The 12,206-nt window shown below is 47.4% G+C and overlaps 1 protein-coding gene across 20 annotated transcripts in view; it reads left to right on the plus strand.

Annotated features, from left to right (window-relative positions):
• Positions 1–12,206, plus strand: part of TTLL5 (tubulin tyrosine ligase like 5) — a 224,711-nt gene that overhangs the window by 177,626 nt on the left and 34,879 nt on the right. For 19 of the 20 annotated variants that reach the window (XM_043516200.1, XM_043516204.1, XM_043516197.1 and 16 more), the window contains one exon: positions 414–634. The exons of the other annotated variant lie outside the window; for it this stretch is intronic. In XM_043516200.1, the coding sequence (XP_043372135.1) occupies positions 414–634 (221 nt within the window). The remainder of the gene's footprint in view (positions 1–413; positions 635–12,206) is intronic. 20 annotated transcript variants of the gene reach the window in all.

The raw sequence follows: 12,206 nt of genomic DNA on the forward strand, positions 1-12,206 counted from the left end.
CCAGAGCCTGAGTCAGGGGGAAATACTCTTTATCAGTTTGCCCTCTTAGTGCCCCTTGCTTCTGTAAGGGTAATTTAGGGCTTCCTATTAGCTCAAAGACTAGGAGAAGGTTGGATCTGGGAGTCAGTGTTGTAGCACCTGCTATGTTGTGCCACAGTGTCAGAGTTTGTTGGCATTTCTAGAACTAACCCTCACTTTCCAAGGCTGTAGAATTCTGCTATAAAAACTCCTTCATGGAATCAGTCCCGTCAGTTTGTATCTATTTCTGAGACTGTCCCAGGAACCTTCTAGTTGGATGGTCCCCTTTACCAGGCTGGGGCTTTCTCTTCCCAGGCAAGGCTCCTCACCACATGGTTCTCCCAGTGGAGTTGCAAAGGGAAAATAACCAATCCCTGTATCTTGTTTTCTACCAGGCTCTCTTTGCCAACCACCCACCACCCAGCTTCAGCAATATATCCGTGCCGGCTGATTCTGGTGCCCGCAAGCCATCAAGTGCCACTTCCAGCATCCAGAAGGTGACCAGTTCGCACAAAGTGATGCCATCCCAGAGTACATCCTCTCACCTGGTCCCCAAGCCTCCAGCCAACCATAGGCAGGCAGTGGTCAGAAAAGTGGCAGCCCAGAGGATTTCCAAGTAAGTTTTTCCTGTGCCAGAAAATCTGTGAGGAACACATTGCCAGCAAGCATCTTTGATACAGATCCTTCAGGGCGTTCTTCCTGAATTGAGACCTTGGAAGAATCTGGCCTTGATACACTGGAGTAGTTGTACCCTAAAATGGAGCTTTACCTCAGAGTGTAAGCAAGGCCATAGCTTCATATAAATATGAGGATATAGGAATTGCCATACATATTGGAGAAGTGGGCTACCTAAGCCACTAGCCTGTCTCTGACAATGGTGAATGGCAGGTGCTTCTTGGGGGAGCAAGATTGGAGTAACAAGGTGTGTTGGAGGTGCATGAACAGAGCTGTGCTGGAGAAGCTGGTACATTTCCTGCCTGCACTATGTCTGTCTTTAGATAGGTTTCAGAGTAGCAGCCGTGTTAGTCTGTATTCGCAAAAAGAAAAGGAGTACTTGTGGCACCTTAGAGACTAACAAATTTATTAGAGCATAAGCTTTCGTGAGTTACAGCTCATGCATCCGATGAAGTGAGCTGTAACTCACAAAAGCTTATGCTCTAATAAATTTGTTAGTCTCTAAGGTGCCACAAGTACTCCTTTTCTTTTTGTCTTTAGATAGTGCACTAAATTCATTCTCCAGAACTATCCATAATGGACTCATCTGCTTATAGGAGAAGTTTCTTCCTAACCCCATCAGCTAGTGGTTGGTTTGTCCCAAAGCATGAGGGTTTGTATCCCCATATATATGTTATGTATATTTATGTAATTTCCCATATAAATGTCCAATGCTATTTGAACCTTACTAAGCTTTTGGCCTCCGACCCATCCTATGGCTGTGATTTCCACAGGTTAGTTATGTGCTGTGTACAAAAAAATAATATCCTTTTATCAGTTTCAAGTTTGTTGCCTTTTAATTTCCTTGAGCATCCCCTTGTTCCAGTGTTATGAGAGGGTAATTTTATCTGTACAATTCATTGTTCTATCTCTCTGTATCATGCCCCCTTTCATTTTTCTTCTCTGTAGACTAAAAAGTCTCCACCTTTACAATGTATCCTCATATTGAAGTCTCTCCAGCCCTTATCCTTACCCATCTTTGGACTTGTTTTAATCTCTAAAACACTGATGGGGGGAACTACATTCATAACCCTCTCCCCTCAGTTCTGTTTGATTCCTGCCAGATTCTCTGACTCCTCCCAGCCCCTTCCCTATTTAAGAGAGAGGCTTTAATAAAAAATAATCATTTTTCTAAAAGCCCCCCTGCGGAAGTGCTTAGATGCAGAATAGAGGTGCATTGGCAATGCTGTGGTTGGGGGGCTGAGGGAGCAGGACTGGAATAATAAGGTGTTTTGGAGGAACATGGGAAGAGATGTGCTGGAGAAGCCTTTATATTTCCTGCCTGCACAATGCCTATCTTTAGACAGTGCACTAAATTCATCCCCCAAAACTATTTAAAAAGAAAACAAGACATTAGCAGGATTGGTTGACTCAGTGAGGGCGGCTGTGATCATGAGGTCTGGCAGGTCTGTGCTGGTGAATTCACCATCCAATTCTCTTTGTGCTGGGGTGGCTCATGTTAGTACAGGTGACAGGCTGTGTCAGTGGGTTCCTTTGCTGGGCAGCAGGGATGTGTATTTGAAGATGCCGGTGTGCTGTGCTCACTTGTTGGCAGAAAGAATGTTTATCCTTGTGAGATGGAATTGCAGCTTCTTGGACAGACTTTACTTCGCTGCATTTTTGTGGTTTCTGCTCTGTGACAGGCAGGAGTGTGGGAAAACCGGAAAAAGCTCAGCACCAAAAATGCACAGAAGGGGGAGGCGGGGGGGGGGGGGGAGCAGAAGATTTCTGCAAAATTTCAGAAACGTAATCCAAGTATCGAAGGCTGCAAGGAGCCACTCCGGAAATACTTTCTGAGTTCCCTTTTGGACTCCAGGACAAGGCTCCAAACCCATTCTTGCCATTCGTGTGATCTCACAATTATATTTTTTCACTTACATGGAAAGAGGCAGTGCCCAGCTATTCTTCTAGCATACTGGAAGCTGACCATTTTCAAACCACTGTCCTTCGTACCTAATCTATTCATCCGAATCAGAGAAAAGACCAGAGGTATTGTGTACAAAGCAGGGTGAATGGAGGAAATTCTTCTTCAAAGAATCACAGAGATTAGAGATGAAAAAGATGTCTTCCATGCTTCAGTCCATTCTTTCCATTCTCCAGCTCTTCTGTACAGAGCATTCTCTGATGCTGTGTTCAGCCTGCTTTTAAATAACTCCAGTAGCAGGAATTCCATCACTTCGCCTGGGAGACAATACAAGAGTCTAATCAACCTTATTGCTAGGAAATTTCTCCTGATGTGCAGCCTGAATTTCTCCTTGTTTCTTCCTGTTGCTCACAGATACTTCTTCCAGAACAACCCTCTCCCTCCCAAATACAGTACTTGACATTCTTTGAATCCTCTCCTCCACATCTTCAAGGTTCCTAGTTATAGTTATACTTCCTGAGGTTTCTTTAACCTCTCCTCATACAGCAGTCCTACCCACCAAGTCGTCAATGATCTCATTTTACTTATTGGACCCTCTCCTATTTGTCAATGTTACGTTTGTGTTGAGGCAGAATTGTAATATTCCAAAAGTGGTTATATCCGAAAGTAGAACTATCACATCCCTGTCCATGACATGATACTGTGCCTCTTTACATAAAATACAGTGTGTCATTTGCTTTTTGGTTGCCATATGAGATTTCCAGCACATCTCTAATTTGCTATCCACCATCTCCCCTAACTCTTTCTTGGCTACTTTCCAGGCCTCCTTCCTCCCAAGAGATCTCAGCCCTGCCTATTTCTTTTAATGAAATATACTGATTTTCATTCATTGAGGTAAAGTCTCATTTTGATCATTACAATCCTAATGATTCTGTGATTCATTTTTCTAATTTCTCTAAAACCATTTTATTCTCTGTCTCTGCTGTTTGTAGCTTAATATAATCACATTTTCTTTTCAAAGCTGTTTTTAGAATTCCTTCAGGCTGTGTAGACAATTTTGTCTTCCTGAACCATCTCTTCCTTGCAAGCATTATCATCTCACTCAGCCAGCACATATGGTGTCCAGAAGAGCAGGAGAAGCATGAGAGCGGGAAATCTCAGATACAAACAAGATAGAGATTCTAAAGATGAACATTACTAACTCATCTAGTAACTCAGGACACAAAAGAAAAAAGTAATGGAACAATCAGAGAAGCAAGGCTTGTCTTTTCTATTTCGGTTCCCTTTTTTTTTCTCAGTCTCCCAGTTTGGGAAAGAGGAAGGGTGTCCTTGTTGTGGATTGTGTCTAAGGCAGACTCCTTACTAAGGTAATGGAGCAGAAAACTGGGGCCTACATTAAGATATGGAAAAAGACTGTGGAACTAAAAGGAACTGTTTAAAGTGCAGCTCTGTTAGAAATGTGAATCCATAAAATGGTCTCATGGGTACCATGTTTGTCTCTCAAAAATCTCCAGATTAAATGTGCTCATATTACAAATAGAAAGATAGCTTTTCTAACTGCTAGCACCACAAACTTGTCCCGGATTCCAGGAGTCAAGCTGGGTTCTTTCCACCCTGTACACTATCATCAGTAATGATGGTTCTGCAGGCCAAAATTATATCTTTTGTTGGGGTCACCCAGGTGTTACCAAGGGCAGAATTTGGAGACAGTGAGATCACACTGTCACTGAAGCAGCATTTATAAACAGTGGGGTCAGGCAGATGTCACTGAGGGCAGCATTTGGTCTGCAGAACCTTCATTACAGATGATGATGTGCAAAGCAGAAATAAATCAGCTTGACTTTCAGAGCCTGAAGTGAGTTGGCATGGTTGGTAGATAGAAAAAAACATTTTTCCACTTATAATCTCAGAACATTTGGTTTGACTGAGATACAATAAATATGAAATGCTACAATGCTATTTTTAACAGTTGCTATTCAGAGAACTGCTTTTTAAAACCAGAACTGTGACAGCACCAGGTAAAACAGGGCCTTGAAAAGCTGGTGAGCAGAACCATCACTCAAAGAAAAGAACACTGCAGACAAGGGAGAGGAAGTGCCAAGTGGAGAAAAAGCATACGTTCATGGCGCCAGCATGCATAGAGCCTGGGGAGACCCGTGGGCAGGTCTTTGGCCAGCTGTTGACTGACAGAACTTGATGGTGATGTTGATCAGTGTAGCAAAATCTTTTGTATTGAGCTTTTGTGTTAATGCCATTTCCCAATATTCCCATTCAGGCATCTGCTTTGACTGATTGTTGCCTATAGCCAGTAGTAGTGTGGCTCAGAGGGAATGAAGTTGGTTAGTATGTCAATTTCCCATTCCCAGGAAGAATCCTTCTGCACTATTATTCTTTTATATATTTACTTTGTGTGGCACCAGCATTATCTGTGAAAGGCCAAGAGTTCTGCACTGTCCTAGCCAACATAGGAACAGGGAAGAGATGATACCTTTCTTCAGGCTTCTGCAAATCCACCTTAGAATCGGGTGGAGTCCTGACTGCAATCTGATATTGGCTATAGCCAGCTGCCTTAGCAAGGGCTCGCCAACCCTGGCATATATGCAGAAAGCAGAGGAGGTGGCTGCAGAGAGAGCTGTGCAAATCGCTTCGGTTCTGGTTTGAACCCTATCCTTCCCATGTTTGTTTATTCCTTGGCAGACATGAAGTGTCTCAAGTGTGCTGGGTGTATCTCACACAAAAGCAGAATGCCCACTGTGGAGAGGACAGACAGCAACAGAGGAAGCATGCGGCTGTTATTGGGACCCCTTTCACTTTCTGCTACTGCTGCACAGAGACATGCTTGTTGTTTCAGCTCCTGAGTGCCTGGGTTAATCAGGCAGCTTGACCCTTAGACATTTTTTGGCAGCTGTAGCAGTGCATCTGAGAGAAATGCCTTGATTTAACATACTGACACAGCTGGGCTCACTAGGCCTACAGCTCTTAGCCCCTGGCCAGCCTCACATCATACACACAGACACACATGCAGAGACACCCTATCCAAGAACAACAAAGAGGAACAAGCCTTACTGGCACTGGCTTTTCACATCTGGTGCTGTCCTCTGGTCGAACCTCAGTTTTTGTATTATGTGAATTTGCTGGGATCAATTCTGTTCCCCTAACCCCATTAGTTTCCCAGGAATAAGTTGTAACAATAAAGAGGATCAATATTTAGATCCCTTGTAACCTGCAGAAGAGCAGCTCCCTCCAAATCTGCAGTCTGTGCCGAACAGCTTAGAAGAAAGTGGTGTTATGTCAAAGTGAAGGATGTCAGCTCCCATTCCAAGGCAGTCATCAGGCTAAAAGAGAATCAAGACACTGATGAGAATTTATGCAAAGGTGAGAATGGAGAAAAAGCAGTTTTGGGGACATTAAAGAGGAAGAAATAACAGAACTTAGTGAGAGATGGACTGTTGGGGAGAAGAACCAAAGTTGACAGATATTGAGGCCTGGAAAATGGAAAGACAGTGACGTTGTCAGGCAACCCAGGGATGGAGAAGAGAGGAATTGGAAGGAAAGATAATTAGCTCAGTTTGGGAAGTATGAACTGGCAGTGGGACTTCTAAGAGGACACGAGAGAATTTGAGATGTGAGAATAAATAGATGGCAAGGAATTGGGGCAAAGATGTAGATCTGGGAATCATCTGCATAGAGGTGATATTTGAAACTGCAGGAGTAAATGAGTTTACAGAGAGAAAGAGTATGTAGAAAAAGAAGATGGTGGGCAGGTGTGTGGGATGCCACCAGAGAGAAAGAGAGAGTTCTGCTTAAATGCAGTTATGGGAAGAAGCATGATCCTGCCGTCCTCAGCTCCCCACGTGTCTTAGTGTCACACCTGCTGACTTTACGGACACAACATGTTTTTATCTATTAGTCCTGCAAACTTCACACAGCTACAGTGAGTGAGCTGGATTTGACTCTAAATCATGCAGCACTGACAGAGTCGGCAGCTAAATTCCGAGTGCAGAATCCTTATGTAAGAGGCAGAAAAAGCGCAGCTGGACTCTCAGGTCCTGGCTGAAGTTTGCAGCCTTGGCAGTAAGAAACCATGAGCACAGTGGATCCAGAACTGTCCCTGAAAAACAATAAACATGGAATCCAGCATGTCATTTGACAATAGCATTTCAGACTATGACTGAGCTAAGGCAAAGGTTGTTCTATGCGAATGTCATATCAGACCCCTCTCCCCAGGATCCCAATTTACTCCATGCATCCCAGCTGAGAAAAATACAGGTGCCCCTGCCTGGCCATACAGCTGTCAGGAGCACCTTTCTGGCAACTTGCTGACTGAAATCTGAAGGCAAAAGGTGTCAGTCAACAGTTCAGAAGTTGCTCACATGTGCCTGTGTCTGTTAGTCATCAGCACATCACATGGGGATTGGAGACTACTATTCTTATCACTGAGGAGAGCTGGGAGTTATTCTGAACTTGTGCAACAGAGGGGAGTCAGGGGAGGAGGAGGAAGAATTGTTGAAGGCATGGGAGTACTGAGAAGGGGAGTCTGGAGAGATCAGAATAGAAATACAGGAGGGCCGTGAAGTAGTCAGAAAGGATAGAGACAGAGAGCTAGGAGTGGAAGTCAGGAGGGATCAGGGAGAGGAGGAGGAGCAGTGAGAAGAGAATAGATTCATAGATTTTAAGGCCAGAATGGACCATTATGATCATCTAGTTTGATCGAGAGTCCTCAGTGATTGAATCCATTTTCAAGTAGGAGAAAGTGCTAATCTCACTGTGATAGTGATACTTCCCTGATAAAGGAAGCACAGTTGAACCGCACAAAGCCCAAGGAGGATTTATTCTCTTTGTGCCCCAAACTTTTGTACTAACTGCAGATGGGCCTGCAGAGGCATCTGCTTTATGAAGTGAGGAAGGATTGGATTCTTCTTGTGTGTGGATCTCAACTTATAGCTCAGTGACTCTGTGTGCTTCTCCAGTTGGGGTCAGCGTGTGAGATCCTGAGCTTAGCTTTGAACTCAGTCCCCTCTGCAACCTCCCTCCCTGTGTGCTGTAGTGTCCTACCAAATGGCTTAATAAAGATGTTCTTCATCAAGTGCTTGTTCACATTGATTCCAATCAGGTGTGTAAAAAGAAAAGGAGTACCCGTGGCACCTTAGAGACTAACAAATTTATTAGAGCATAAGCTTTCGTGAGCTACAGCTCACTTCATCGGATGCATTTGGTGGAAAAAGCAGAGGAGAGATTTATATATACACACACACAGAGAACATGAAACAATGGGTTTATCATACACACTGTAAGGAGAGTGATCACTTAAGATAAGCCATCACCAGCAGCAAGGGGGGGAAAGGAGGAAAACCTTTCATGGTGACAAGCAAGGTAGGCTAATTCCAGCAGTTAACAAGAATATCAGAGGAACAGTGGGGGGGGGGTGGGAGGGAGAAATACCATGGGGAAATAGTTTTACTTTGTGTAATGACTCATCCATTCCCAGTCTCTATTCAAGCCTAAGTTAATTGTATCCAGTTTGCAAATTAATTCCAATTCAGCAGTCTCTCGCTGGAGTCTGTTTTTGAAGCTTTTTTGTTGAAGTATAGCCACTCTTAGGTCTGTGATCGAGTGACCAGAGAGATTGAAGTGTTCTCCAACTGGTTTTTGAATGTTATAATTCTTGCAACAAAGCCCGTTGCCAACTCTGTCCACATATCTATTCAGGGGATACCATCATAGGGCCTAATCACATCAGCCACACTATCAGAGGCTCGTTCACCTGCGCATCTACCAATGTGATATATGCCATCATGTGCCAGCAATGCCCCTCTGCCATGTACATTGGCCAAACTGGACAGTCTCTACGTAAAAGAATGAATGGACACAAATCAGACGTCAAGAATTATAACATTCAAAAACCAGTTGGAGAACACTTCAATCTCTCTGGTCACTCGATCACAGACCTAAGAGTGGCTATACTTCAACAAAAAAGCTTCAAAAACAGACTCCAGCGAGAGACTGCTGAATTGGAATTAATTTGCAAACTGGATACAATTAACTTAGGCTTGAATAGAGACTGGGAATGGATGAGTCATTACACAAAGTAAAACTATTTCCCCATGAAGAAAAGGAGTACTTGTGGCACCTTAGAGACTAACAAATTTATTAGAGCATAAGCTTTCGTGAGCTACAGCTCACTTCAGCTTATGCTCTAATAAATTTGTTAGTCTCTAAGGTGCCACAAGTACTCCTTTTCTTTTTGCGAATACAGACTAACACGGCTGCTACTCTGAAACCTGTCATTATTTCCCCATGGTATTTCTCCCTCCCCCCCCCCACTGTTCCTCTGATATTCTTGTTAACTGCTGGAATTAGCCTACCTTGCTTGTCACCATGAAAGGTTTTCCTCCTTTCCCCCCCCTGCTGCTGGTGATGGCTTATCTTAAGTGATCACTCTCCTTACAGTGTGTATGATAAACCCATTGTTTCATGTTCTCTGTGTGTGTGTATATAAATCTCTCCTCTGCTTTTTCCACCAAATGCATCCGATGAAGTGAGCTGTAGCTCACGAAAGCTTATGCTCTAATAAATTTGTTAGTCTCTAAGGTGCCACGGGTACTCCTTTTCTTTTTGCGAATACAGACTAACACGGCTGCTACTCTGAAACCAATCAGGTGTGTGTGTGCTGTGTGCACGGTGCGTATGCTGTGTGCACGGTTGTCGGAAACTTTTCCCTTAGCAGCTCCCGTCGGGTCGGCTAGGGAGCCCCCTGGAGTGGCGCCTTCATGTCACTCAATATATGACCCTGCCGACCCAACCCCCTTTCAGTTCTTTCTTACCATCCATGGCAGCTTTGGAACTGCGTTCACTTGCTTGCAAGTCCTCCCTTAGGCTAGTGCAGGGGTAGGCAACCTATGGCACGCATGCCAAAGGCAGCACACGACCTGATTTTCAGTGGCACTTACACTGCCCGGGTCCTGGCCATCGGTTCCGGGGGCTCCTCTGCTGGCCTGGGATACTGGCCGCCGGCCCCCTGCCAGCTGGGGTTCTGGCCGCTGGCCCCACTCAGCCCGCTGCCAGCCACCGGTCCAGGGGGCTCTGCTGCCGGCCTGGGGTCCCAGCTGCTGGCAAAGAGCTCTGCAGCTGCCCCCAGCTGTGGCCCACTGGCCCCAGCCTGGGGCAGTGAGGGGTGCAGACACGGGCAAGGGAGAACACAGCTCAGCACCCCCACCTTAAAAATTGTTTCAGCACCACTGTGCTGGGATATTTTTAAGTCCTGATTTGCTGCTTACATCACTATCACGCCACATGGAACAGCGCACTGCATTTCACTTTGAGATTAGAATTTACATGCAAGAACTGGAATCAGAATTTTCTGACAGATTTCAAGATTTGCAGTATAGTCAGTATAGGTCAGGGGCAGGCAAACTTTTTGGCCTGAGGGCCACATTGGGTTTCCAAATTTGTATGGAGGGCCAGTTAGGGGAGGCTGTCTCCCCGCAAACAGCCAAGCGTGGCCCAGCCCCTGTTTCCTATCTGACCCTCCCACCATCCCCCGTTTCTCACCCCCTGATGGCTCCCCTGGGACTCCTGCCCCATCCACCACCCCCTGCTCCCTATCACCTGACCGCCCCTGGACTTCCCACCCCGACTACCCCCTGCTGTCCCATCCAACCCCCCTCTCATTCCTGACTTGCCCCCTGGATCCCCTGCCCCATCCAACCACCCTTCTCCCTGTCCCCTGACAGCCCCCAGAACCCCTGCCCGTGACTACCTCCCACCACCCCATCCAACCCCTCCCCTTCCTGACTGCCTCCCCAGGACACCTGCCCCATCCAACCCCCCTGTTCTCCACCCTCTGACCGACCCAATCCCTATCCTCTGCCCCGCCCCCTGACCATCACCTCCAACTCCCCTGCCCTCTATCCAACCCCCCCTGCTCCCTTACCGTGCTGCCTGGAGCACCGGTGGCTGGCGGCACTACAGCCGCACCGGCCAGAGCACTGGGTCAGGCCGCAGCTCTGCAACTGCGTTGCCCAGCCGCCCAGAGCATTGTGCTGGTGGCACGATGGGCTGAGGCTGTGGGGGAAGGGAGACATCAGGGGAGGGGCTGGGGGCAAGCCTCCCAGGCCAAGAGCTCAAGTACCGGGCAGGAGGGTCCCGTGGGCCTGATGGGGCCCGCGGGCCGTAGTTTGCCCACCTCTGATATATAGATAGTAGTAGTAATTGGTGACTGGGATCGTTTGTATCCCATCACCCCGCTTTGGGCTGCAAGGCATGTTGCAAGCCCAGGGGTTTAAGTCTTACGGTGTTTGCCAGAAGCCTATGTCCAATAGTGACCCCCACCACTCGTGCCTTAGGTGCTTAAGGGAGGCGTATCACTCAGAGCACTGTAATATTTGTAGCCTTTCAAGCCTAGATGATTTCGAGCCTAGAAACAAGGAGCGGGACTTCTGTTTAAAACAATTATTGATGGAAGCCGCACTCCGTCCTGCGGCACCGGACCACCCAGCCCGGGGCCCCAGTTCGTTGATGCAGAGTGCCCTGCCATCAATTTGGTGCCGAGGAAGGACTCTGGCGTGAGGGACCCTTGGCACCGGAAATCCTCGGCACCGCAGCAAGGAGCAGTGCCCCGGCACCACTCCATGTCTCTGCGGCCACACAAGCCGCATAAGAAGACAGACAGAGGGCACTCTCCTCAGAGGGCTGCAAGATCATCAGGGGATGCTCAGGTGCTCCAAAGGAAAGGCTCGACCACCAAGCAGCAGGAGCTCATGCCATCAACTCCGGCACCCCAGGTACCATTGAGTCCGGCACTTAGGGACTCTCCTGCAGGGCAGTGCCTGGTGGAGGTGTTGGAACTACCCTCCACCCCGGACACTTTTGGGGCTGCTAAGGACCTCATCGAAATTACAGCGCTTCAGCCCTCGACCATCAGAGAGAAGCCTCCAGCACCACTAGACTGGTACCGTCTATAGGTAAACCCGCGATGATGTAGTGCTTCTTGTCCCCAGACCAGCACCGTTCCTGATCCGCATCCCCACAACACCACTTCCCAGCACCACCCATGGTCAAGTTCGCACAGCACCGGGAGAGAGAAGATCTATGTCTTCGACACCGAGGGGTCAGCGCCGATCTAGGACACCTTTAGAGGATCGGCACCATCCCATGGCACTGGTGCAGAGCATCCATTTCCCGGCACTATACATGCGGCATCGGTCTTGGTTGAGGGACAGCCGGTACCCATCCTCGACACAGTCATCATGACACCGATCCCCAACCTTCTTCACGGCACCGGCCACCGGCACTGGGGTTGTCAGCACCGCCTTGGTCATTGCCCTCGGGTTCCTCGGACTCCACGGCCAAATTGTTTTATTCAAGGCACAGAAAGCATAGGTCCAGGAGGCTCCAGAGAGATGTCAAAATGGCATGGCAGTTGCAGTGGCCACCCCCCAAACAATGGCCGTTCTGAACCCCCTGGGCTTACCACCATGCCCAGGGTACCCCTTTGAGGGCTTCCAGGTCAGTGGCCTCGGGACATCACCCCTCCCACTTACTGAGGAATAGACCTGACCCTTGGGTGACAGAAGTGGCCCTCACCAGACTGCCTCCTCAAACTGCAGAG

Source organism: Dermochelys coriacea, chromosome 6 (assembly GCF_009764565.3).
Source record: "Dermochelys coriacea isolate rDerCor1 chromosome 6, rDerCor1.pri.v4, whole genome shotgun sequence".
Classification (NCBI taxonomy): Eukaryota; Metazoa; Chordata; order Testudines; family Dermochelyidae; genus Dermochelys; species Dermochelys coriacea.